Raw genomic sequence first — 27,676 nt, forward strand, 5'->3', positions numbered from 1 at the left:
GGATACTTTCACTCTTAGGGAGCACTTTAAATGGGAAAGTCAGGATTTCCCTCAGTCTAAGAAGAGGATCCGGGAATTTTTAGATTTGCCACAGCATAAACCTCTGGCTATACCTCCTGTTTTGGAAGTTGTGGATGATGTTTTCATGGAAAATTCTTTAACTCCTAATTCTGTTCCTCCTGCTCCCAGAAAGCCTGATAGGTATTATAGGGTTCCTGATTCTCATCAGTTTCTTTTTCGAAACCCTACTGCTGATCCTGAGATTATTTCTCAAGGCCCCAAGGGTGTTAAGGCTACTATTGCTAAAAATCCTGTACCTTCTGATAAGGAGTCTAGGGCATTGGTCAGGTGGGGTAAAAAGATTTATACCTCTGCAACTCTTGCCATTAGATCTGTGAATTGTCTTTTTCACATGCTTAAGTATCAGCAGAATATTTTGGAGGTTATTGAGACTAAGCTTGGGGATATTCCTTCCATGTCGAAGAACAAAGACTTAAAAGATTTACTAAATTATGCTACTCTGGTTAATAAGCATTCTCTTCATTGTAGATGTTCTTCATCTCACATTGCTGCAGTCCTAACACTTGGGTAGTCCGCTGTCCCAGTCGGCCCGAATACCAAAGTATAAGGCTGACGTCGGTCAAGGCGCATTTGTCTGACATCAGGACGTCAGGGTACAAATGCGCATGACCGACGTCATATCCTCTGTCTTTTTTGCCGCATGGTCCGATGCAGAAGCAATATTGCGAGTGCAGGTTGGCGTTCTGAAATTTTCTGAAGTCTGAGTTTCAGACCGAATCAAAGTTGGCTAAGTACCCCGTTGGGGAATATTTTGGTTTTTTCTTGCCTCAGTATTTAACCGGATGTCAGAAAAAGTGAAGAACTGTATTTCTTGTGGGAAACAGATACCTCATAGGGATTACCATACCTTGTGTATACCTTGCTTAGGGCCTGAGCACGACGTTGTTGGCTGTCGCTCTTGTGCTAGATTTAACAAACGCACTATTAAGAGAAGATTAGATTGTGCCAGGTTAGTTTTTGGGAAGCGTAATTACAACATGCCGTCGGATGCTCCGGCCGCTTTGTCTAAAAAGCGCAAGGACAAAGCAGCTAAGTTTAGGTGGAAGAACCGTCTGTCCCGGACGCCGGTTCTTTAGAGGGCTCGTGGAGCCGGTGGTTCTACCAGAAGTTCCTTTGGATTCTCAGGAGAGACTTTACTGTTACAAGATGTGTCCTCTCAGGAGGTAGGCCAGGCTGAAGGGGCTTCTCAGGTAGCTGTTCTCCCTCCCTTCCTAAGGTGGTTAGGCCCTCTCCTTCTGTTTCCAAGGCTTCTTCTAGAGGCAGGCCAGGGTTAACTTCAGTGGGGTCTCCCCTGGTTCTTCAGGGTCTCTGCCTAAGAAACATATGCTTAAAATGGCAGAAGATTTGATTACTATGATTAGAGGTTCTATGCCCCCCCTGATAAGAGGCCTAGGGTGGAACCTGAGCTTGAGAGTTTTGAGCAGTGTTTGAGGCTTCTGAGTCTTCGACTGAAGACTTGCAGGAGTATCCTCCTTATTCTGATTCTGATGTAGATGATTCTACTCCTTCGGCTTCTCCTCCTGAGGATTTTTCTTTTTCAGAGACTCTTCATTCCATGAGGGAGCATTTTAAATGGGAAGGTCAAGATTTCTCTGATTCCAGGAAAAGGCTTAGGGAATTTTTGTTTCTACCCCAGCATAGGCCTTTGGCTATACCTCCGGTTCTGGATGTGGTAGAGGATGTTTTTGCAGAAGCTTCCCTGAACCCTGATTATTTGCCTCCTGCCCCAGTATTATAGGGTGCCTGAAGCTCATAAGTATCTTTTTAAGAGTCCTAGGGCAGATCCAGAAACTGTTTCTCAGGGCCCTAAAGGTGTTAAGGCTTCTGTTGTTAAAAATCCTGTTCCTTCTGATAAAGAGGCAAGGGCTTTGGATAGATGGGGAAAGAAGGTGTATACTTCCTCCACTTTAGCCATGAGGGCTTTGAATTGCCAGTTTCACATGTTGAAATACCAAAATTATCTCCTTTCACAATTGAAGTCTAAGGTAGATGCTCTGGCGGAAGGTATTGAGTGTAAAGAGTTGCAGGATTTAGTTCATGTTTCTGAACAGGTGGGTAAGCATTCCTTGCAATGTGGTTTTGATGCTGTACAGGCCTCTTCGAGGGTGGCAGCCACTGGTTCTGTTCTTCGCAGGCACGCCTGGCTGAGGGATCAGAATTTAGCTGAACATGTAATGACAAGGATTTTAGATGCTCCTTTACAATCTGATGTGTTATTTGGTACGCCTGTGGAAGCAGTTTTAAAGAAAATGGAGGACAAGGCTAAGTCTATGCAGACTGTTAAAGATTTTTTGCAGGTTCAGCCTCCAAAGTTTAGTAGAAATTGGCCTACTAAGGGGTGGACATATCCTTCTTATGATTCTCAGTCTAGGGGTAGATCTAGACGTGGTAGGGGCAGAGTTCAAGGTTCTTTTAGGCCTAGAGCAGGGAGTTCACCTGCCCAGTCTTCTGGTGAGGGCAGGGGTCAGTCCTTTCGTAAGCAGACCCAATGACCTGCCTTTTCAGCTGCCAGAGCCTTCTCGTCTGGCAGCACCTTTGGGAGGAAGGCTGGCACTTTTCAAAGAAAATTGGAGTTAAATTACCCAAGACAGATGGGTGTTGGATATCATTCACCACGGTTACAGGTTTTATTTCCATACCTTGCCTCCTTTCAAAGGCATGCCAGACATTCCTCCTATACAAAGAAAAGAAGCTCACAAGCAAATTTCTCTGTTACTCCTAATAGGGGCCATTCAGCCGGTTCCTGTGCCAGAAAGGGGCCTAGGATTTTTTTCTCGCCTGTTCCTAGTACCAAAAAAGGGGAACACGTGGAGACCAATTTTGGATTTATCTATCCTCAACACTTATCTGGACATTCCCAAGTTCAAAATGTTGACGTTACAACAGCTTTTACCTCTGCTGGGCAAAGATCACTGGATGGTAACTTTAGATCTCAAGGAGGCTTACCTTCATGTGCCTATCAGACTCATTTGCAGGAAGTATCTGCGTTTTCGAGCTGGGAATTCCCATTATCAGTTCTCTGCATTGCCCTTTGGCTTATCTACTGCGCCCAGAGTATTCACAAAAGTTCTGGCTCCAGTCATAGCTTTCTTCAGGCTGAAAGGAATACAAATTTATCCTTACTTGGACGACTGCCTGATTCTGGCTCAAGAAAAGGACGAGCTTCTTCAGCATTTGGAATATGTGATAGCAGTGCTAAGATGCCTGGGGTATTCTGTGAACGAAATAAAGTCCAGTCTAGTACCCTCTCAAGACATGTGCTTTCTGGGTGTGAGACTGAATACAGCAACCCAGATGGCCTTTTTAACCCCGGACAAACAAAAGAATCTTTCCCTTTACTTCCATCAACTATCTCTTCAGTCCGGGCTGACTGCAAGGACAGTCCTTCAAGCCTTAGGGTTCATGGCATCTTGTATTCTGGTGCTTCCCAATGCCAAACTGCATATGAGGAAGCTGCAATGGTATCTCAAAATGTATGGACACAGCACTGCCAGGATTTGGACACTGTCATTCAAATAATACCTTGCATTCAAAAGGAATTTTTGTGGTGGGCTCAGGAATGTCACCTAAACAAGGGACTCTCTGTGACCCGCCAGAGGCGCAGTCAGATTCTAACGACAGATGCCTCAGACATAGCTTGGGAGCTCATCTGAATGGAAAGTGGATACAAGACAAGTGGCCTGCCAGACTACAGCATCTACATATCAACATGAAGGAGATGTTAGCAGTCCAGTTTGCATTAATGGCTTTCAAGGAGTTACTTCTTCCAGGGCAGGTGTTGATTCTAACAGACAACACAACTGTCATGTGGTACATCAACAAGCAAGGGGGAACACATTCTTATCCTCTATGCAGCAAGCAATGATTTTGTGGGAGACTGCGCTCAGCTTGCAGCTAAATCTTCAGGCAAGGTTTCTGCCAGGAGCACAGAACTCCTTAGCAGATGTGTTAAGCAGGCAAATCATGGATCCCCACGAGTGGAAACTGGATCTTCATGTATTTCGAAATTGACAGTGTCATGGGGAACTCCAGACATAGATCTGTTCGCTTCTCCACTAAACCACCAGCTGCCAAAGTTTTGCACGAAAAGGTTTCATCACACAGCTTGGAAAGTGGATGCTCTTTCTTTCAGTTGGAAAAATCTTCATGTGTACGCCTTTCCACCTCTGCCTCTCCTCCCAAAGGTACTCCTAAAGGTCAGACAAGACAAGCCAAGGATGATTTTAATAGCTCCAGATTGGCCTCGGCAACACTGGTACCCATTACTGAGGAATCTGGTAAGGAAGCCTCCATGGCCTTTACCTTTGATTCCACACCTTTGTCTCAAAGGGACGGTCATCTACTCAATGTCAAGCTTCACTCTCTTCATCTAACAGCCTGGCATATTCTGTTTTGAACCACAGCAGGTCTCAACTTCCTCAACAAGTTTTGAATGTGATTATGGAAGCCAGAAGGCCTAGTACACGTAAAGTGTATGCAGAAAAATGGAAGAGATTTTTATTTTGGAGTGCAGCAAAGGATTTGGATGTTTCTGAGCCTAATTTGAGTGTGGCTCTTCAATATCTTACTGAGTTATTGGACAAAGGTTTGTCTTTCTTCCATTAAGATTCATGCTGCAGCAATTTCAGCTCACTATGATTGTGACCCACCATTGTTTTCTCATCCTTTGTTCAAGCAATTTCTTAGAGGGGCATAGAATATAAGACCCCCACGTAGAGCTCCTACTCCTGCTTGGGACCTCAATTTTGTGTTGGAGAAACTTACTCTACAACCTTTTGAGCCTGCGGCTACTGCTGTCAGTTGAAAATAATTTCCAGTTTTTATGTAGGATGTCTAATACTATACACATCCAAACTGAATAGAGTAGTAAACAGAAAAACCTACATCTTGATTTTATGTAACAGCCTTGGTACTTAGGGTGACGGTGCCATCTGAAGTGACTCCATCCAAACCTCTAGTAGTGTGTTGTCCATACCTAAGATGGGTTTAAAAGTACCACATCATCTTTTATGTTCTTTTGATGGAAAGCTGGAAAAGAGTAGGTTTTTACAATGCATTCTTCAGGTGTAGGATTTCTTAACTATGTCCTCCCCTAGGGCAACATCTGGGTATGGAATACTTTCTTCGTGAAAGTTACTTGTAAATCTAAGAAAACCAGTGGTGTTGTTCAACTGTTTTTTATCAAGTCATTAGCAGCTTCTTATTACCCTTAAACAGAATAAAAATGTCATCTAAAAATAGTGTAAAAACAAATTAGTGACGACAGTTCAGGTCCCCAAATACATGTTGATGTTGATTTCACTATCCAACATTACAAAGTTGTTTGATAACATAACGCCTAGTAGTTCTTCTATCATTCTGATTTCAGAGTTTGCTGCTCCAAGACATCTTGATGTTCTTGGTGATTCACTGTTGCAGTCCTAACATATGGGTTATCCGGGTCCGGTAGCCCTCAGCCCGAATACCAGAGTCCTTGGTATATGCCGTCATTTGTAAACTAATGTCAGAACGTCCGTATAAAGCGGTGACACCATTTCCTCAGTTTTATTGTCGCAGAGCCAAGCAGATGAAATTACTAATGCCAGTCAGCCGTTTACCTTCTTTCCAACTACCAAGTTGAAGACTCCTTCAGATAAGTGCTAGATCCTCTTTTCTTGTTTTAACGAATATCAGATAGTTAACTGTCTTGCCTGTGGAAAACAGATTCCGCACTGTGATTTTCATTCCTATTGTATAACTTGTTTGGTCCTTGAGCACAACGTCCCTAACTGTGATCTCTGTGCTCCTTTCAACCCATGTACCATACGCCGTAGAGCTAAGATTTTATATAAGCATTTTGGAGTCTGGCCTAAGACCAGTGAAATTGTTAGAGGTAGCTAGTGAGGTACTTTCACAGCCCCTACAATCTGCAGAATTTAGCCACAGGCCTCTGCCACCTTCCTCCATGCTATCTTGTCTTCAGACCCTCTGCCTGTCGCCACCTCAGATGGGTCCAGAGTCGCTATGCAGGCAGCTTCTGACGCCTCTTCTCTTCGACATGAGAACAGAGCCAGACTGACTACCTTGGCTCAGACTTCTGCATTGCTAGGCCTCCCAAGTCCCTTAGGACTGCTAGTAATGTGAGCTGCAAGAACATGCGTACAGTCCTGTGCCTTATTCCCAGTTGGTAAAGATGGATGGTGATGATCTTACCCTTATTAAGGGCTCTCAGCCTTCCAAGAGGGCTAGGAATTGTCTTCTGATGTTTTATCTGAATCAGATTCTGAGGTTTCCAGTATTTCTGCTGGTGAGGAAGGAAATTCTCAACTTTTTTCTGGCTTTGAGGATTCTGATGCTGAGGATTCTATCCCCTCTGCCTCCAGAAGATTTTTCCTTTGGGGATACTTTCACTCTTAGGGAGCACTTTAAATGGGAAAGTCAGGATTTCAATTTTTAGATTTGCCACAGCATAAACCTCTGGCTATACCTCCTGTTTTGGAAGTTGTGGATGATGTTTTCATGGAAAATTCTTTAACTCCTAATTCTGTTCCTCCTGCTCCCAGAAAGCCTGATAGGTATTATAGGGTTCCTGATTCTCATCAGTTTCTTTTTCGAAACCCTACTGCTGATCCTGAGATTATTTCTCAAGGCCCCAAGGGTGTTAAGGCTACTATTGCTAAAAACCCTGTACCTTCTGATAAGGAGTCTAGGGCATTGGTCAGGTGGGGTAAAAAGATTTATACCTCTGCAACTCTTGCCATTAGATCTGTGAATTGTCTTTTTCACATGCTTAAGTATCAGCAGAATATTTTGGAGGTTATTGAGACTAAGCTTGGGGATATTCCTTCCATGTCGAAGAACAAAGACTTAAAAGATTTACTAAATTATGCTACTCTGGTTAATAAGCATTCTCTTCATTGTAGTTTTGACACCTTGGAGGCTTCCTGCAGAGCAGCAGCCACTGGTTCCATTATTAGAAGGCATGCCTTCTTAGGGAGCAGCCTCTTTCTGAACCTGTAAAATCTAAACTGCTGAATGTTTCTTTGCACAAAGACAACCTTTTTGGTAATAAGGCTGAGGAGGTTCTGAAAAAGTTGGAGGATAAGGTGATATCTATGCAAGCTGTAAAAGATTTCCTTTAGGTTCAGCCTCCTCAGTTTAGTAGGCATTATCCTTCCAAGAACTGGTCTTTCCCTGATCCTGGCAAGCAGGGTCGCTCTAGGCCTAGGGGTTTCAGATCTTCCAGAAGGCAGGCTTCTGCCCATCAAAGGACTAAAACAATGGCATCCTTCTGCTAAATCAGGGAGTTCTAAGCCAGCTTCCCAAAGCAAGCATTCTCCATTACTCCGGCCTTCTTGTGCCTATCTCTGTGGGCCCAGGGTTTTCTTTGGGGGGAAGGTTAGCAGGGCTATGGTCAACCATCACAGACAAATGGGTGCTCAACACAGTAAACCAAGGTTACAAGTTTTATTTTCACACCTTCCCTGTTCTACGAGGTTACCCAGACATTCCCAGCACTCTCAGGGCAGAGGTAGAGAATCAAATTTCTTCTCTACTGACTATGGGGGCTATAGAGCCAGTTCCTGTAAATCAGGCAGGCCTAGGTTTTTACTCAAGACTTTTTCTGGCACCCAAAAAAGGGGGCACCTGGTGCCCATTTCTGTACCTGTCTGTTCTAAACACTTTTCTGGTGATTCCCAAATTCAAGATGCTCACTCTTCAACAGTTACTACCAATACTGGGCAAGGATTCATGGCTGGTAGCCTTGGATCTCGAGGCTTATCTGCACATCTCAATAAGGGAAAGTTGCAGGCAGTTTCTTTGTTTCAGGGCTGGGGAGCAGCACTTCCAATTCTCTGCGCTGCCCTTTGGCTTGTCTACTGCTCCCAGAGTTTTCACAAAGTGCCTGGCACCAGCCATTGCTTTTTGCAGGCAGAGGAACATTCAAATTTATCCTTACCTGGATGAGTCTCTCAGTCAAGCAAACTCCCCAGAACAGTTAAAAAAAGGATTTGGACTTTGTGAAGAACATTCTCACTTCTTTGGGTTACACTCTCAACGAGAAGAAGTCAAAGTTAGATCCTACAAGGGAGATTTGTTTTCCTGGGAGCGAGTCTGAATACAGCCACCCAAATGGTATTCCTCCCTCAAGACAAGCAACAAGGTCTGTCAGCTTATTTCAAGAACTTGACAAGCAATTCCTGCAAGCACTGGGGTTCATGGCTTCATGTATCCTGATGATCCCATATGCAAGGCTGCATATGAGAAAACTTCAGTGGTACCTCAAGAACCTTTGGTGTCCACACACAGGGCTTAGACTTGATTCTTCCCCTTATTCCATGTCTACAACTGGAGTTTCTCTGGTGGGCAACAGCCTGTTTTCAGAACAAGGGTCTGCCTTTCAGCCCACCACCTGCCAGCCAGACTCTAACCACAGATGCCTCAGATTATGCATGGGGGGCACATCTAGAAGGCAGGGGCATACAAGGGACTTGGAGCACCCAACAGATTCATCTGCACATAAACTTAAAAGAATTGATGGCAGTGCAGCAGGCCTTGCTGGCTTTCAAGGACCTACTCTACCCTGGGACTCAGGACAGACAACACCATGGTCATGTGGTACATCAACAAGCATGGGGGGGGGGGCTCACTGTTACCCTTTGTGCAGACAGAGCATGAAACTGTGGTCCTTAACAGCTTCCATGGACATGCATCTCATAGCCCAGTATCTTCCAGGGAGGCTAAACTCCTTGGCGGATCAATTGAGCAGACATGTTTTGGATCCTCACGAGTGGCAACTGAACAAGATCATTTTCCATCGCATCACTCAGCATTGGGGCACTCCTCAGGTGGATCTTTTCTCCTCTCACACCAGTCATCTCCTTCCAACCTTCTGCACCAGGGAGTTTCACAACAAAGCATGGAGAGTGGACACTTTGTCCTTCCCTTGGACAAAACTCTCAATTTATGCCCCCCCCCCTCTGCCTCTTCTTCCCAGAATGCTGCTAAAGATAAGGGACGAAAAACCAAAGGCTATTCGGATAGCATCAGATTGGCGCAGGCAGCATTGGTATTCCCTTCTTCACAGCCTTTCCCAAGCTTTGCCTTGGCATCTTCCCCTGGTACCAGATCTGTTGGTTCAGGATGGGGGAAAGTTTCTTCATCCTCATCTTCAAACTCTGCATTTAACTGCCTGGCTAATAATTTAAATCTTTCCCAGCAGGTGGTTGAAGATGTTCTTCGTGTTTCACTGTTGCAGTCATTATATTTGAGTAATCTGCTTGCAGGTAGCCCTCAGTTGGCCTGATTAACAAAGTCTTGGGTCCTGTGTCTGTTGCTGTCCCTTCTATGATGTCAGGTCATCAGGGGTATAGAACATGCAGCCGACGCCATTACACCAGTCTTTCTTGCCGTGCGATGCCCGAAGCAGAAGCAGTTTGCAAGTGCTGGTTGGCTAAGTACCCCATTGGGGAAACTTTTTCTTGCTCCTTACCGATGTCAGTAAAAATTAATAATTGCATTACTTGTGGAAAGCAAATACCTCATAAAGATTTTCATTCATACTATATTCCTTGCCTAGCCCCTGACCACGATGTACCTTGCTGTCGGTTTTGTGCTTTATTTAATCGGCGCACTATCCGTCGTCTGTATATTTTCGCCTCTAAATATTTCGGTTCTCGGTTTAATTATCCAGAAATGTCGGTTAGCCATCCGTCTACCGGGATTCGAAAAAACGCAAAGATAGACAGAGACAGGCCGCCGAGGTCCAAAACTGCCCACAATGTTTCTCCTAAGCCAGTCGCCAGTTCACCGATACTCCAGTGAGGTGCTTTCACAGCCCCTGATACCCACTACTTCTGATTCGCAGTCCTCTACTGAGAACCATTCGGAGTCCGGTATGCCCCGAGATGCTTCAACTATGGATCCACGGATGTCTCTACCTTGGATGGGTCCAGAGCCGCTGTGTAGGCACCGGCTTCTGAGGGTGTTTTCAGGCCTATGGACTTGCATATTAAACCGACGCCTCCTTTACTTGGGCCTAAATCTCGATCCATGTCTAAAAACCCAACGCTCAGGCCACATGCTCAGGCCTCTATGCCTAAAAAAACAAGAATGGAAGAAGATCTAATAACTCTAATCGGGTAGCCAACTCTCCCCCCTTCTAAGAGGCCTAGGACTGAAGTTGATTATGAATCTTCTGATCAGGATTCTGTTTTTCTGATTCTTCTGATGATCTGGATTTGCCCTTATCTACTTATGAAGATTCTGACGCAGAGAACTCCATTCCCTCTGCTTCCCCTCCAGAGGATTTTTCTTTTGGGGAAACCTTACATACTTTAAGGGAGCATTTTCACTGGGAAAGCCAGGATTTTTCCGATTCAAAAAAGAGGCTTAGGGATTTCTTACTCCTACCTCAGCATAGGCCTTTAGCTATTCCTCCTGTACTAGACATTGTTGATGATGCTTTTTCGGAATCTAGTGTGGCCCCTGCTTCCTTGACTCCTGCTCCCAGAAAACCGGACAGATGTTATAGGGTCCCGGAGTCACACAAGTTCTTTTTTAAAAATCCTATTGCGGATCCAGAGACTTTCACACTGGCCCAAGGGCATTAAGGCTTCTACTGCTAAAAATCCTACCCCTTTTAATAGAGACTCCAGGGCGCTGGATAGATGGGTTAAGAAGGCTTATACTTCTGCAGCCTTGGCCATTAGGGCTTTAAACTGCCAGTTTCATATGTTAAAGTATCAGCAACATGTTATTGGGTTGCGTAAACAGAAAATTATGTTGATTCCAGACTGTGCGGAAAATAAAGAATTACAGGATTTAATGCATTCTGCTGAACGAGGCCTCTTGCAGTGCTGCTGTTACTTGGTCTGTGCTCAGAAGGCATGCTTGGCTTAAGGAGCAATCTTTGCCTATTCATGTTAAAGCTAAATTGTTGGATGCTCCCTTAAATCAGGCCCGCCTGTTTGGCAACAAGGCTGAGGAAGTTCTTAAAAAGATGGAAGATAAAGCTAAATCTATGCAAAACTGTTAAAGTTTCGTACAAGTTCAGCCTCCTAGATTTAGTAGGCACTGGCCCTTTCCAGCCCCTTCCAGGTCTTCTCAAGCCAAACTCAGGCACAGCAAAAACCCCAGGTTTCAGTCCCAGGGGACACACAGGACTAAGCAGTGGGGGCCCCCACTTCCAAATCTGGGAACAACAAGACTTCCCCCTATGGTAAACTGTCTCAATGACTTCCATTTAAAATTTCCAAGCACTTATCAACTGACTGTCCCTTTGGGGGGAAAGATTGCTCTTCATTCAAAGAACTGGGAACTCATTACCCAGGACAAATGGGTTTTAAATAGTGTCCCTGGGATACAGATTTCACTTCCACACATTGCCACCGCCAAGCGGGTGGCCGGACCTACCCCCGAATCAGTGGGCAGAAGCCCAAAAACAAGTACTTTCTCTCTTAAGCATGAGGGCTATTCAGCTGGTACCAGAAGAGGAAAAGGGACAAGGTTTCTACTCAAGACTTTTCCTGGTACCCAGAAAAGACTATTCATGGCGTCCTGTCCTGGACCTGTCTACTTTAAACACCTTTTTGGAAACACCTTTTTCCAAAATGCAAGATGCTGACTCTTCACCAATTACTTCCTATGCTAGGCAAAAATGCCTGGTTGGCAACACGAGATTTAAAAGAAGCATACCTGCACATCCCAATCGAGGAATCTTGCAGAAGATTCCTACGCTTCAAAGCAGGCTACACGCACTATCAGTTCTCTACACTGCCCTTTGGCCTATCTACTGCACCCAGGGTATTCACAAAGTGCCTAGCTTCAGTTCTTGCATTTTGCAGGCAAAGAAATATTCAGATATACCCATACCTGGACGATTGTCTAATTCAGGCAGAAAGCCAGGACATACTTTTGAATCATCTGGCCTTTGTACAAAGGGTTCTAACTTGTCTGGGGTACACCATAAACGTAAAGAAATCACACCTGGTACCCTGTCAGCAAATTATATTCCTGGGAGCAAGCTTGAATACAACTTCCCAGATGGCTTACCTCACGCCAGAGAAACAAATTAATTTGACAACCTACTTCAAACAAGTGGCCACAAAAACCCTGCAAGACAAATACTGCAAGCCTTGGGGCTCATGGCCTCCTGCATTCTTCTAATTCCATATGCAAGACTGCATATGAGGAAACTACAGTGGTATCTAAAAAGCCTATGATGTCAACATTCTCATGATCTAGAAGCAGTGATTCCTATCATACCTTGCCTACGCCTAGAGTTCCTTTGGTGGGCAGAGGCCTGCCACCAAAACAAGGGACTACCTTTCACACCATCCCCTGCCGCCCATACTCTAACAGATGCATCAAACTATGCATGGGGGGCTCACCTGGCAGGGAAGTGCATTCAGGGCAAATGGAACCCAAATAAAATGCACCTGCATATCAATCAAAAAGAAATAACTATAAAACCAAAAAACACAGGAACAGACTGCAGGACGGTACCAGAAACCTTAAATATGTTAAGCGCTTTTCGTTTGTTCGAATGACAAACTTCTTCAGACATAGAAAAATCACTTGACACAATCTTTAAATAGAATAACTATTAATTGGTCAGTAATTGAAACAACTCATTTAAAGGTATAAACACATTACCTACAAGCACCTCTCTTACAACTAAACATTATACTAAACAAATTAAATAAATAATAACAATAATTGTAAATAATATTATACTTTAAAATACATATAAGTGTTTAAACAAATTATAAAAAATATAAAAACCAGTAAAATACATCATCTTATATCCTCTTAACAGGCTTTTAATTTTAATTTGCATTGAAGAGGTTGTAAGTAAACGTCAGAGACACTTTTACAACCCATTATTGAACAATGATTTTAATTCATGTGGTGAAACAGTTGATGCTAGTGCATCAGTACCAGTAGTCTCTGTTGATTTTCCAACAACAAATACATTTGGGGCCACTTTTGTAACATCTTGTAATCTTAACAGTAAAGACTGTTTTCAGATCTTGATCAAAAACTGGGCAATTTTTAAGAACGACAACAGCGTATACCAAAGTGTAGGTGACCGGCCAGTGGTTGTTTATAAAAGGGGTAAAAACCTGAAGGCCTACTATGAACACCGTGCAAATTCAAATATAAGGACAGTGGGTATGTATAAATGCCAGGCTTGCAACTACTGTTCTTATATTATTGAATCTAACAGATTCATAATCAACAATACAATTTGAAGTTGAGAGTAAACTGCAACTCAAAAATGGTAATGTATTTAGCTCTGTGTCAGTCATGTCCGGCCTTCTATGTTGGAAAAACTGAGAGAAGGCTACGTGACCGTATGTATGAGCATATCTATGCTATAAGAAAGCAGAAACCTGAAAACGCATTGGCAAAACATAACTTACAATATTCTAACCATACTTTTAAATTTATAGTCTTTGATCAGATTTCTTTTAATCCTCGGGGTGGTCCTGACTTAGATTAGAAGAATTAGAGCTTTGTTGGCAGATTAGGTTGAACGCGTATAGCATACCTGGCTTGAATGAGGGTTGCTCAATTAGTAGCATCCTTAAAATTAAAAGCCTGTTATGATGTATTTTACTGGTTTTTATAACTTGTTTAAACACTTATAATATGTATTTTAAAGTATAATATTTACAATTATTGTTATTATTTATTTAATTTGTTTAGTATAATGTTTAGTTGTAAGAGAGGTGCTTGTAGGTAATGTGTTTATACCTTTAAATGAGTTGTTTCAATTATTGACCAATTAATAGTTATTCTATTTAAAGATTGTAAAACTACCAAGCAGCAGCAACCAGATAAAAAATGTTGCCTCTATTAAGTGTATTTTAAAATTAAAAGCCTTACGTAGATAAACTAGTAGGTAATGATGCCTCTTTGGTAAGGTTATTAAATAACATGGTTGGTGGTATGTTTATGTATATATATATATATATATATATATATATATATATATATATATGTGTATATATATGTGTGTGTGTGTGTGTGTATGTATATATATATATATATATATATATATATATATATATATATATATACTGAGTGTTTTTTATTATTTTTATTTATTATATATTAAATTCAAACCATTTTATTCTATTCTATTTTATTGTATTTTACTTGATATTTATACCTATGCTTTTATATAGTTACACATTTATATATTAAAATGCGTAGGGGTTATATTAATTCTGTATAAGTTTGATGAATTTGTTAATTTGTTAATTAGTTAATTGTTTAAGTCAGCTTAAGTGGATTGAAGTAGGATTTAAGCACAGTGTAATGCTGTGGCTTTGTACTTTGTCTGAGGAAGGCTGTGTATTATTGCAGCCGAAAGCACTTACTTTAAATAAACAGTCCGTGCCGTTTTTTATCTGGTTGCTGCTGCTTGGTAGTTTTATTTTCAGTTTAGTTGTTGTTTTTTTTCGTCTATTTAAAGATTGTGTCAAGTGATTTTTCTATGTCTGAAGAAGTTTGTCATTCGAACAAATGAAAAGCGCTTAACATATTTAAGGTTTCTGGTACTGTCCTGCAGTGTGTTCCTGTGTTTTTTGGTTTTATAGTTATTTCGTTTGTCGCCACGTTGTTTTACTAATCAAAATGAAATGTTAGCTGTACAGAATGTTCTGACAGCCTTCAAAGACCACATTCCTCCAGGACAACTAATGGTAAAGACGGACAACATCACTGTTGTGGTATATAAACGAGCAGGGGGTACACATTCTTACCCCCTCTGCAGACTGACCGTGGCATTGTGGAACACAGCCTCGAGCTCCCAAGTGCACCTACAAGCTCAATTCCTGCCAGGAAAATTAAATATACTGGCAGACAGACTAAGCAGAAACCTCATGGGCCCACACGAGTGGAAACTGGAGCCAAGGATTTTCAACATGTTAAGCAAATGGGGGAGCCCAGATATAGACCTGTTTGCCTCTCCCCAGAACTACCAATTGGACAAATTTTGCACAAGGACTCCCCACAAACAAGCCTGGAAAGTTGATGCTCTGTCCTTCAGCTGGAAACACCTATCAGTCTATGCCTTCCCCCCTCTGCCTCTGCTCTCCAAAGTACTACTAAAAATCAAACGGGACAAACCAAGGATGATTTTGATTGCTCCAGACTGGCCACTCCAACACTGGTACCCCCTCCTGCACAGTGTGTCACTGTTACCCCCACGGCACCTGCCTCAGATTCCTTCACTGTTGTCTCAGCAGGAGAACCAAATTCTGCACCCTCAGCTTCTAACACTGAACCTTGCAGCCTGGCTAATTACATAATCTCTCCTTTACCATCCCCCAGTAAACCTGTGATGGATATCATTTTAGAGGCAAGGAGGCCTAGTACTAGAAAATCTTGTGCTGAAAAATGGAAACTATTTTGTGCCTGGAACCAGTGTCAAGGGGTGAGCACAGCAGCGCCCAATTTACCTCAGATTTTACAATACTTAACTGAGATGCTTCCCAAGGGCTTGTCTTTTTCTTCCATTAAAATCCACGCCTCAGCCATTTCAGCTCAATATAACACAGAACCTCCCCTCTTCTCTCATCCACTCCTCAAGCAGTTCCTCAGAGGGGCCAAAAATTTGAGACCACCCAGGAGAGCTCCAACCCCAGCCTGGGACCTTAACTTTGTTTTGGAGAAACTTACTCTACCTCCTTTCGAGCCAGCTGCTACCGCAGACTTAAAATTTCTTTCTTGGAAAACAGCTTTTCTTTTAGCAATCACTTCAGCTAGAAGGGTATCTGAATTACAGGCCCTTATGGCAGTGGAGCCTTTCATCATCATTCATGCGGACAGGGTGTCCCTCAGAACCAATCCATCCTTCATGCCCAAGGTGTGGTATCCAATGTGGCTCTTAATCAGTCCATTCATTTGCCAACCTTATTTCCCAATCCACAGAACAAAGGGGAACGGATACTGCATTCCTTAGATGTGCACAGACAACTTAGATTCTACTTGGACAGGACTAACCCTCAAAGGAAATCTGAACAACTGCTGGTGGCATTTTCTGCAGAGGGGAGGGCTATTTCAAAGCAAACCATTTCTAAATGGATAGGCCATTGCATTCATTTCTGCTAGAAGCACCATGGAAAACCTATCCCCCAGGGGATCAGACCTTATTCCACCAGGGCTGCATCTACCTCTTCAGCCTTTCTCAGAGGCATCCCTACCAGGGACATCCTAGAAGCTGCTACCTGGAGTTCTGTACATACTTTCACCAAGCATTATCATTTGCTAATTTTCTCTAAATCCAGAGCTGGCTTTGCCACTGCAGTCTTGCAGTGCCTTATAGCTGGTCCTAATGCTATCTAAATTCATCCTCCCAACCATAGCTTTGGGAATCTACCCAAATGTAATGACTGCAACAGTGAAACATGAAGAACATAGTACAGTTGTGTACACTTACCATAAATGTAGGTGTTCGAGTGTATTCACTGTTGCAGCCCTGGTTTCCCTCCCTCCAGCCCCCTAACTTATTTTGGCTATACCTCTACTTTCCTTTACTATGCTTAAAAGCCTTTTTGGTGATTTGCTTTTTTGTTGGAGGTAAATCATTGTAATTTTATATTTAATTGCTTCCCATTAGGGGGGCTCCTGACATCTGGGGCAAGAAAAACTGATGTAATTGCATCGGCTGCATGTTTTATACCCCTAATGACCTGACGTCATGGAAGAAGGGACAGCAACTGACGCAGGACCCAAGATTTTGTTAATCAGGCCGACTGAGGGTTTACCTGCAAGCAGATAACCCAAATGTAATGACTGCAACAGTGAATACACTCTAACATTTACATTTATGGTAAGTGTACACAACTGTACTTTCTCAGGCTTGATGTGATTTGTAACATAGTGCATTTATGTATAAGCAGGTTTTGATTCATTTATTAGGCCTGGTTTGGTTTATAACACTTTATGCATAAGTAGACTGTTAAATAATTCCAAGTTATTGGGTCTTAATTTTTCACAGACTGTTTTTCTCTTTTCTCTGACTTAGGTGTGTGATCTGCATGCTGGACCTTGTGTATGGAGACCCCATCCGGTTCCTGCCGTGTATGCATATTTACCATGTTGACTGCATTGATGACTGGCTAATGAGATCTTTCACGTGCCCATCTTGTATGGAACCTGTAGATGCAGCACTGTTATCTTCATATGAGACAAATTGAAACTGGACAGCAGTCGAACACTTGAGAGCTGGAATTGTTGTTGTTCATTATTACTATTTGTTTTGCACTTTAGATCTTCAGAACTGAACTTTGGGATCAGGCAGTGGTTTGATTAAAAGGTCTATACCTATCACTTTCAAGAGGTATGTAGACCAGTATTCCTTCTGTAGCCTGAGTCATGAAGGAAACTGCGTGAACACAAACTACAGACAGTAGATTGAAGCATGAATTCTGCAGCTACTGAAATCGGCAGTTAGGCGGCACAGACTTGCTTTGGATAAAGAACGTGCATTAGCATTTGCTTTAAGAAGATTACCTTTGGGTGTTGCAGCCCTATACAAGATTGTGAGGAAGATTACCAAACACATTGAGAGAGTAGTTATAAATTACAAAAACAAATGTAACTTAATTTTGGAAAACATATTTTTATGTATGGAGACAAGATCTTTGAGGTAAAGGCCAGCCAGATAGCCTTTTCATTTAAGATAAAAAAAAAAAAAAGGTTGATAATAGTGCTTGATGTGGATGGACCATTAGGAAGAGATAGTAGCTAAGTGTGCAATCTTTAAAACATTTTTTGCTGGTTTTGTAATTATGTGCAAAGATGTACTGTGCAGAATGATCAGAAAACATACAATGTGAGTTACGGGGTCCCTTTTTTCTTTAAATCCTGTCCTCCCCGTTGCTGCCACCACAAAGAGATGAGTTAGATGCATTTCAGAAAGCTGCAACCAAGAAAACACCATTGCAGGTTGTGGTTAGGATGCTTACACCTGCTTTATATGTAGAAAGGTCTCTGTCATGTAGCTGGAGTGCATCCTTTGGTGATGTGCTCACTGGTGAATTTTATTAGTATGAAGCTGTAGAAATAGATTGTAGTTACTCTGCTGATTGCAGCCATCTGCTGTTCCCTGCTGGCTAGGGAGCGGTATGTTAGGTTATGATGAGCTACTTTTTTTTTCTGTACAGTCACTTGGAATAAGTTAACGCTGAATGTGTAGCTAAGCTTGCAAATCATTTTTCCATATCCACACTTCTTGAAAGATATTATCTTGAATGACTGAATGTGAAAGGAACTGTATTTCCCCAAAAATAGCACAGCTGTTAGTTTTTCAGTTATACCAAAGGAATCGCCTTTTGGTTGGTTGACCTGTTTAAGAGCACAGAAATAGTAATATGTATATGTTTTAATTCCTTTTTTCTTATTTAGTCACTTGTTACAGCACTTAGAACTTATTTTGCAGCCTCTGTGGTATGTCAGGGATTTCCTGTAGGTGATATGGTTGTAATTGTAATCCAAAGGCAACATCTTGGATCAGTGTTCTGTGTACCAAAAAGACTGGTGCCATTCTCTGAATACTGTCCACCCACACACATTGTTTTGCAGCTGAAAAACATTTGTGTGCATCTTGGTGGAGGCTGTGCTGTTTATTAACAGTATGCTTCCCCAACTTCTGATTCTTCGATTTCTTTCTGGCATTGATGTAAAGCACATCTGCTTTGATGAAAATCAGCTTATAAAACATAGGATAGGTGAGTGAGATATGTTTGCCTCTCTATACAAACAATGTTTTTCAGGTTTAAATTGTAAGGACAGATTTTTGTCAGTCCTGAGCAGAGATGGGGTGCCAACTTTATAGCCCTGTTGTGTTTGGCAGTGATGTCAGTTTTTTTTTTTTTTTTATACCCAAACCATAATGTTAGCAATGGGCAGTGCCCATTACAGAGTCTGAGTCTTTGTGCTCTCCTAAGAAAGATGCATTTTAAATAACATTTTATCATTCCTCCCAACAAGCACACACAACAGACTTTGTAAGACCACAGACCATGGCGATCTGCAAAACGTAACAGCATTTTGAGAATGTTGTACAAGTATTGATGGTAATGTTTTAAGGTAGTCTCTACTCTACTGTCTCTTGTGATTGATTGTAATGATATAGAATTATCTGATTTCAAAGGAAAGATTGTGCACCAGTTTTAGAATTCAGAGAGATTTTATTTATTGTGTTGTTTCACCTCCATTTTGTTGTCATTTGGAGATGATCTGTGAAGTTTACGTTTAGCCATTTTAACATATAATCAGAACTTTCCTCTGGACCCATTATAAAATGCACTAAAAGAATGTAAAACGTCATTATAAACAGTGATATAAAAAAAAAAAGGGCAGACACTGATTATATAATACACACGTGTATATGTAAGGGGGGTTGTGCCCCCCCCCAACTTTATCCTTGACTTGATCTTGCTTTACTTAAAAGATTAAAAATCTGTTTACATTCTTTGCAGCCCAGCATGGAATCTACATATAAATTAGACCACTGGGCACTCGTTTAACATCTTTGTAATAATTTGTTACTCTGAGGTATTCTTGAGCAGATAATCAGAGCACACGAGTCAGAACATTGTATGCATTACTGTGCAGCAGTCAGAAATGATTTCTGATCTCCAGAATGACTTAGCAGGGAAGTTTGCGAACTGTTTCAAGTTAAATGTGGACTTGTCTACCATGTTTATGCTGTGCTGCAGTTTTCCTTGCTGTTTACTTTGAGCCCTGTAAATAGTTTCTGAAAATGTCTGTTCATAAAGGAGGTGTGATAGTGGAAGCAGTGCTGCTAACAGCATAAAGGGATTAGTTGAGTGTCTTTGGACTGCTGTTGGAATAAAATTAGAGACCAGACTAGACTGTAGGGGTAAGAAACTGCACTTACCCGTAGGAGGTAAAGCAGTTTTGTGATGTAATGAAAATTTGGAATGGTGGTTTTGTTTGCCTTTCATGTTCTTTCTTGTGGGTTTTTCTTTTTAATTTTTTTACCCGTTTTTACATTGAACCTGAAAAATCCATTTTATGTGGCTCAGTGCACTATAAATGTTCTTGGTTGTTTCTTATCCAACATTTCTTGTTTCTAGTTGAGAAATGAAACAGTTTCAAATATTCTGATGCCGTGAAACGTTAAACTTCCCCTTTTCCCATTAATTATATATTGGCCTGTAAAGTTTATGCCCAACTTTGAGCATTTGTAGGAATGGAGTAATTTGGTGTATTGCATACTGCTTCCAAGTTACACTTAGGGCTTGTCAAAGATTAAGACTTGTCTGTACTAAGAAAGAAAAATCCTTGGTGGCTAGTAGTTATAAAAATAGGTATGAAAATGTATAGCTTGTTGCATTGCTTTTTATTAGTAAAAAATGTTCATGGTCTTTTAATCGGCTGCATTTGCATACTGGGTCATGCCATTGTGCACCTATCTATGGGGTGTCAGTACTCTCACTCCTGGGAGTGGTTGTTGATGTTTAAGTTACATGGTTCATCTAGATAAGGAGATCCTTTGTGCACGGGTTGTACTTGGGCTTTTAGTTCTGGGGACCTAAAAACATTTTCAGCTTATGCCATTGCTTCTACCTGTAGCATGTTATCCTGTATTTTATTTATGCTTTTTGCCAGTCCATCTGCTGACCTTGGTCTTCCTCTGTAAATTGTATCCATTTGTTTCCGGACACTGATAATGTGGCCACTGACTGAGGTGATTGCCAGCTGGAGGGACCTGTCTTGCACACAAGCAATAAAATTGCTTTACTCCAGCTGTCTGTTGAGCATTATCTTGCCTTAGTCTGCTGCCCACCAAGTAGATTGGTGGTCCCACACTGCAGGTCATCCCAACCAGAAGCCTAAGGGCCACAGCAAAGAGGCGATATCGACATCAAGCCACCTTTGCATTTTGAAAGCCCACAAAATGGCTCACAGCACCCCCAACCCCCCTCACCCTACTGTCAATGCCTTGATCAGTCTGTGGGTCCAAAAGGAAATTTTACCACTACCAACGGCTGTGCATTTCTGGTTTGCAGGCCTACCTCCCGGCTGTAGCTGACAGGTGCATCCACATTATTGGGGGACGTGCTGCACCTTTGTTATGTCCATGTAGGGGCTGTGCTGTACCTTTGCCATGTCCACGCATGCCTTTACATATCTACTCTGCCAACGGCTACCACTACCAAGCCCATATCTCTGGTCTTGGCAACATTTGATGCTGTGCAAGCTTAGACTTGTACGATGGCAGTTTAGCCAACCAGAATCCTCTCTTCCCCCCCCCACAGGGTGGGGGAGTTTGCATTGGCTGCTTATTGCACCCCAGCTCAGCTCTTCCAAGTACCCAAGGTGCCACCGTAACTCAAGATATGTGGAGTGCAGTAAAGGCTTTGTCTATCCCACAGAGTGGAGACTCATTTTTTAGTATGTTTCAGCTAGTCTTAAAAAGTTAAATCACTTGTTTGAAATGTCACAGATTTCTTTAAAAAAAAATGTGCATGGTCGCCACGTGCTGTAGAAGTCAAACTTCTGCAAGGAAGTGCGAAGGAAAGCAAATGCAGTACAGTATAAGCAAATACACTTATAAGCGTAGATATTTTATGAAACTGTCTGGAGTGTTAAGTATGTACTGTAATCCTCCTAAACTGATGCCTGCATGAACCCAAGAGTTCTTTCTCTGAGCAGATTTAGAGCTCTGATCACTGTGTGTGTATCTACTGAAGTAACATGATGTGTTAATTGCTGCATTATCATTTCCCTCGTCACGATGGCAGACAGTAAAGCTGAACAAATGCTGGAAAATGGTTACTTAGTCATATGCTCTTGACTTAATATTTAGTAATAGTTTGACATGAAGCCAAAATGCATGGCGAAGTGCAGCACTTAGATAAATGAACTTTTGATTTTTTTTTTCCCAGTGTGTAAGGAAAAGGGAAAAGAAGCCAGTAGTGTGGTAAGAGTTCCAGTAAACCTGAGGATTACAAAATTTGCTGAATGATTTGTTTTTCTTTTGCTTACGGAAATGCAAGACATGCACAATGTGTCATGAGAGGATGGCCACACTATTGTTAACATCAGTAAATCGTTTAGGCTGTTCCAGTCCTATTCCTGTGCATTAGTCCTTGATAAGAAAAAAAAAAATATTTCACCATTCTGATCACATGAACCAGTGATTCCTATAATTTCACCAGGAGCCCCACGGGGACGACTTTTGCCATGACATATCTATTAACTGCTGAGAAAGAGGCAGAAGCCAAATATATCCTTTGCTTAAAGCAGTGAGTGGAATTAGTTTGCTTTATAACTGTTGTATCCATTTTCATTCGCTTTCTGTGATCAAGTGTGGTCTCAATATCTTGGCAGAAGACCGTTAAGCAATGGCTTTGCTTTAATGCCCACATCATAAAATCTAGTGCTAAAATAAAAAAAAAAAAGGATCCCATTTCCGAATTCAAAGTTGCATATTCCCAGAACTGCTACATTTTTGTGTGGGTGTGTGTGTGGGTATAACTACCTAAACCGTATCACAGTGTAATACTTAGCTGAATATAGAAGTTATCATTTTTTCTTAATTTTGCGATCCACATTAGTTTCCTTTCTAGCTGTAGTCATCATCTTATAGCTGTAAGCAGCAGGCAAACTTAATTAAATATATAAAGTTTGTCTGTGCATGTATGCACGTGTGGAAGTTTATGCGTGCATGTGAGTGAAAGCAAGATCAATCGAGCCATTATTTTACACTTGCTAAGCAGCACTTCTGCTGTTTAGCGGGTGTAAAACTAAACAAAACAGGAAAAAAGCGTGTGTGCTTGTGTGAATGTGTGTGCTTGTGTGCATGAAATTGAGGTGTGTGAGTGAGAGAGTGAAGAGTGAGCATGATCCAGCACTGGCAGCAGCATTGAGGAGGTTTACATACCTTTCACCTCTTACATCGAGTTGTCCAGATAAAGCCTAAAGTAAAGGGGGACAAAGGGTCAAAACAGGAGATTTATCATACTCTCGGGTGCCGAACACTGCCACCATCCGGCAGAGTCTCATGTCCATTTCACTTTTTGTTTCACTCTGAAGTTGCACTATTGTACCTAAAGATATTTAGCTTCAAAAACTGTATTATATTTCTGTGGCAAGGCTGAACAGAAGCAGTAGCGATTAAGGAGCTGGCGTGCATTAACCTGTCTGAGCTAACATTGTGACATGTTCTAGCCATCTACCCTGTGAATACCTTATCACAAGACCTTAAAGAAAACCTTGACATTAAGGTGCACTGCCTAAAAGCTTAAGGCAGATGCTTGTAGTGTGGTTTGTGAACAAGGAAGGGGTAACAACATTGGAAGTGTGCCAGCTGACACGTTTTCCTTTGTTCATCATTAAGTGTCCTGCAAAAAAAAAAAAAAAAACTGTAGCTGGCTTTCAGATTTGACTGGTCTTTGAGAATCAAGAAAGGGTAAACTCAGCAAGTGCAAGCTGGTAATGTTAACTATTTAACTTTGACCAGGTGAGAGCCTCCACCTGCCTTAATCTGGGACACAGCAGTCATTAGTTTGCAGAAAGAGGTGCATTTTCATGTTTTGTGGTGGTGCAGTGGTTAGCATTGCCGCCTCACAGCAAGTGGTTCTCCGGTTCGATCCTCCGCTGGGGTGCCTTTTGTGCGGAGTCTGCATGTCCTCCCTGTGGTCGCGTGGGTTTCCTCCGGGTGCTCCGGTTTCCTCCCACATCCCAAAGACGTGCTGCAGGTGGATTGGACACTCTAAATTGGCCCTAGGTGTGAGTGCGTGTGTGTGTGTGTGTGTGTGTGTTTGTCTTCTGTGGAAGGTTGGGCACCGAGTTGGCAACTCGACACTGTAAAATTCCACTGCCAATCATGAGCGGACAGGTGATCTGCTGTGGCGACCCCTAACCGGGAAAAGCCGAAAGAAGATGTGTGTGCAACTGAATGAGGTAGTGTAATGCTTAAAGTAGTGTGATGACACTTGATTTTTGTAGAGTGAAATAGAAATAATCTGTGTTTATTACAGTTAAAAAAAAAATAATAGCATCTGGAAATAGCAGTGGATGCGCTTTGATTTGTTGCTGTTGAGCATTCTGAAATGGAGTTAATTGTTTTCATATCTACTTAATGAAAAAAGGTTCATTGGGGTAGCACACCTGGGCTCTTTTGTACTCCTGTAACTGTAGCTGTGTTTTGAAGCGTTTCCCCTCTTGTTTCCTTCACTGGAGTCATGTTGATTCACTTATAGAAGTAACAGCGAATCTTGATACAGAGAAACAATTTAACTGAAAACCACTTTCAGGAGAAAAAAACAGAATTCCCAGTGGGCAGATGTTCCTGCACTTCATGTAGTGTAACCCCACATCATCTAATTTTGTACGCAACTCCGTAGTCACAAAGTAGGGGGGTGGGCAGTGTCTGGCTGACTAGAATACTTGTCAGCGGGACTGTTTTGCTACATCAGAGCTCACTGTAACTGTAGTCATTCAGCGGTCAGGCTCCCTTCTCAGTCTGGGATTTGTAGTGAATAGTGCTATTACACACATGACCGAGCTCAGTCTGGGATTTGTAGTGAATAGTGCTGTTACACACATGACCCTTCTCAGTCTGGGATTTGTAGTGAATAGTGCTATTACACACATGACCCTTCTCAGTCTGGGATTTGTAGTGAATAGTGCTATTACACACATGACCGAGCTCAGTCTGGGATTTGTAGTGAATAGTGCTGTTACACATATGACCGAGCAACATTTCCTTTAGACTGAGCTTCTCTGTGGTTTCCTCCCACTTGACCTAGCAAAGTTTCATCTCCTGGTACACTGACTTTACAAGACTGAACTACTATTCTGCTGTATTCTGTTTTCCTTTTTGGGGAGAGGGATTCTTGGATCCATTATAAATTATCTAGTTGTTCTATATGAAACAACTGGACAAACACAACCACTTATAGCTTTGAATGTAAAACATTTTTGTCGGAGGATTGCACCTCTCATTTGGGAAACCTCTCCCCACCTCTTAGTTACTAGCAGATCTGTAAAGAAGAGTGGAAATCATAAAAAAACTGGGTGACATTACTTGCACTGCGACAGTTGCATTCTCGTCTACTTCACACTTGACCAGTACTAGGGAAGCCTGGGATTGTTGTGGTGTATAGATGTTCTTTGTGTTTCACTGTTGCAGTCACATTTGGGTTATCTACCTGCAGGTAGCCCTCAGCCGGCCTGAATACCAGAGTCTTGGATTTCTGTGTTGGATGCTGTTTCTTCTTCCATGACATCAGGTCGTCAGGGGTATAAAACATGCAGCCGACGCCATTACATCAGTCTTTCTTGCCGTGCGGTGCCCGAAGCAGAAACAGTTTGCAAGTGCCGGTTGGCCGTCTCCTGAAATTTTCGTTTTCAAGTTTCAGACCCAAAGTCTTCAAAAAAGATAAGCACCCCATTGGGGATCCTTTTTCTTGCTCTAACCGATGTCAGTAAAAGTTAACAATTGTATTACCCATGGAAAGCAAATACCTCATAGAGATTTTCATTCGTACTGCATCCCCTGTTTAGGCCCAGACCACGACGTCCCTCAATGTCGGTTTTGTGCCTTGTTCAACGCCCAAACTATTTGTCGTCGGGCTATTTTTGCAGCCAATTACTTTTGTACTCTATCTGTGTACTCCGAAATGGCTGTGTTAAGCCATCCGACTACTGATCTTCCGAAAAAATGTAAGGATAAAGACAGACAGAGACAGACACATAGGTCCAAAACTGCTGATGACGCTTCCATTAAGCTAGTCGCCAGTCCTCCGGTACTCTGTGAGGCACTTTCGCAGCCCCTGATACCCGCTACTTCAGATTTGCAGGCCTCTACTGAGACCCATTCAGAGTCCGGTATGCCGTGAGATGCTTCTTCGACTATGGAACCTGCAGATGTCTCTACTTTGGATGAATCTGGAGCCGCTGTGCAGTCACCAGCTTCTGAGGGTGTATTCAGGCCTACAGACATTCGTATTAAACTGACGCCATTGTTTTCATCCAGGCCAAAAACTCGCACTACGCCTATAAAACTGACCAACCAGCAGGCTCAGGCGCCTCAAAAACAAATGCTTAGAATGGCTGAAGACCTTATTACCTTCATTAGGGGAAGCCAGCCTTCCACCTCTAAGAGACCTAGAACTGATTTTCTTTCTGATTCTTCTGATCAGGAATCTGATATTTCTGCTCCTTCTGATTAGCAGGATTTGCCCTTATCTACTTATGAGGATTCTAATGCAGAGGATTCCATTTCCTCTGCTTCCCCTCCAGAAGATCTTTCTTTTGGTGAAACCTTGCATACTCTTAGGGAGCATTTCCACTGGGAAAGCCAGGATTACTCTGAGTCCAAAAAGAGACTTAGGGAATTCTTACTCCTGCCGCAACACAGGCCTTTAGCTATCCCTCTTGTTCTGAACATTGTAGATGATGCTTTCTTGGAATCTAGCCTTACCCCAGACACTTTACCTCCAGCACCCTGAAAACCTGACCCGGTACTGCAGAGTACCTGACTCTCACGTTCCTCTTGAAGAATCCTTCTGTGGATCCAGAGACCATTTCCCAAGGACCAAAAGGCATTAAGGCTACTGCTGCCAAAAATCCTACCCCTTCTGATAGAGATTCTAGAGCCTTAGACAGATGGGGTAAGAAGGTATACACTTCTGCTACTTTTGGCCATTAGGGCTTTAAATTGCCAGTTTCATATGTTAAAGTATCAGCAGCATATTATGGGACTACTTAAACAGAAAATGATGTTGATTCCTGACTTTGCTGAACACAAAGAATTGCAAGATTTAATGCATTCTGCAGAACAAGTTGGTAAACATACTTTACAATGTGGTTTTGAAGCTTTAGAAGCATCTTGCAGGGCTGCTGTCACTGGGTCTGTACTTAGAAGGCATGCTTGGCTTAAGGAACAAAACTTGCCAGATCATGTTAAAGCTAAATTATTGGATGCTCCCTTAAACCAGGATCGCCTTTTTGGCAACAAAGCAGAAGTCATCCTCAAAAGGATGGAGGAAAAAGCTAAATTTATGCAAACTTTTAAAGATTTCCTACAAGAACAGCCTCCCAGATTCTGTAGGCATTGGCCTTCAAAGAACTGGTCCTTTCCAGTCCCTTTCAGGCCTTTTCAGTCTAAATCCAGGAACAGCAGACCACCTAAACTACAGTCTCAGGCTGCGCACAAACCGAAGCAGTGGGGGGCTCCCACTTCCATAGCAGGGAGTAGTAAGCCACCCCCCCCCTACGGAAAAATGGCACAGTGACTTAACCTTAACCCTTCCAAGCCCTGCTCAAATACCTGCTCCCTTAGGAGGAAAGCTCGCCGTGCATGCAAAAAAACTGGGAACTCATTACCCAGGACAAATGTGTTTTGAACATAGTCTCCCAAGGATACATATTCCGCTTCCACACACTACCAACCCCAAATGGTTGGCCAGACCTACCCCCAAATCAGTGGGGGGAGACCCAACAGCATGTTCTCTCTTTTCTCAGTATCAGGGCTATTCAGCCTGTCCCAGCAGAACAAAGTGGACAAGGTTTTTATTCAAGACTCTTTCTGGTACCCAGAAAAGACAACTCCTGGCAT

At 42.3% G+C, this 27,676-nt stretch overlaps 1 protein-coding gene across 1 annotated transcript in view; it reads left to right on the forward strand.

Moving 5' to 3' along the window:
* LOC122812342 (RING finger protein 11-like) overlaps nucleotides 1–22,795 on the forward strand; it is a 312,055-nt gene extending 289,260 nt beyond the window's left edge. Inside the window, exon 3 of the mRNA XM_044084756.1 lies at nucleotides 17,102–22,795. Within this exon, the coding sequence (XP_043940691.1) occupies nucleotides 17,102–17,273 (172 nt within the window). The 3' untranslated portion in view covers nucleotides 17,274–22,795. The remainder of the gene's footprint in view (nucleotides 1–17,101) is intronic.
* Nucleotides 22,796–27,676: the final 4,881 nt, after the last annotated feature.

This window comes from Protopterus annectens, chromosome 9.part0 (assembly GCF_019279795.1).
Source record: "Protopterus annectens isolate FY-2018-M chromosome 9.part0, PAN1.0, whole genome shotgun sequence".
Taxonomy (NCBI): domain Eukaryota; kingdom Metazoa; phylum Chordata; order Ceratodontiformes; family Protopteridae; genus Protopterus; species Protopterus annectens.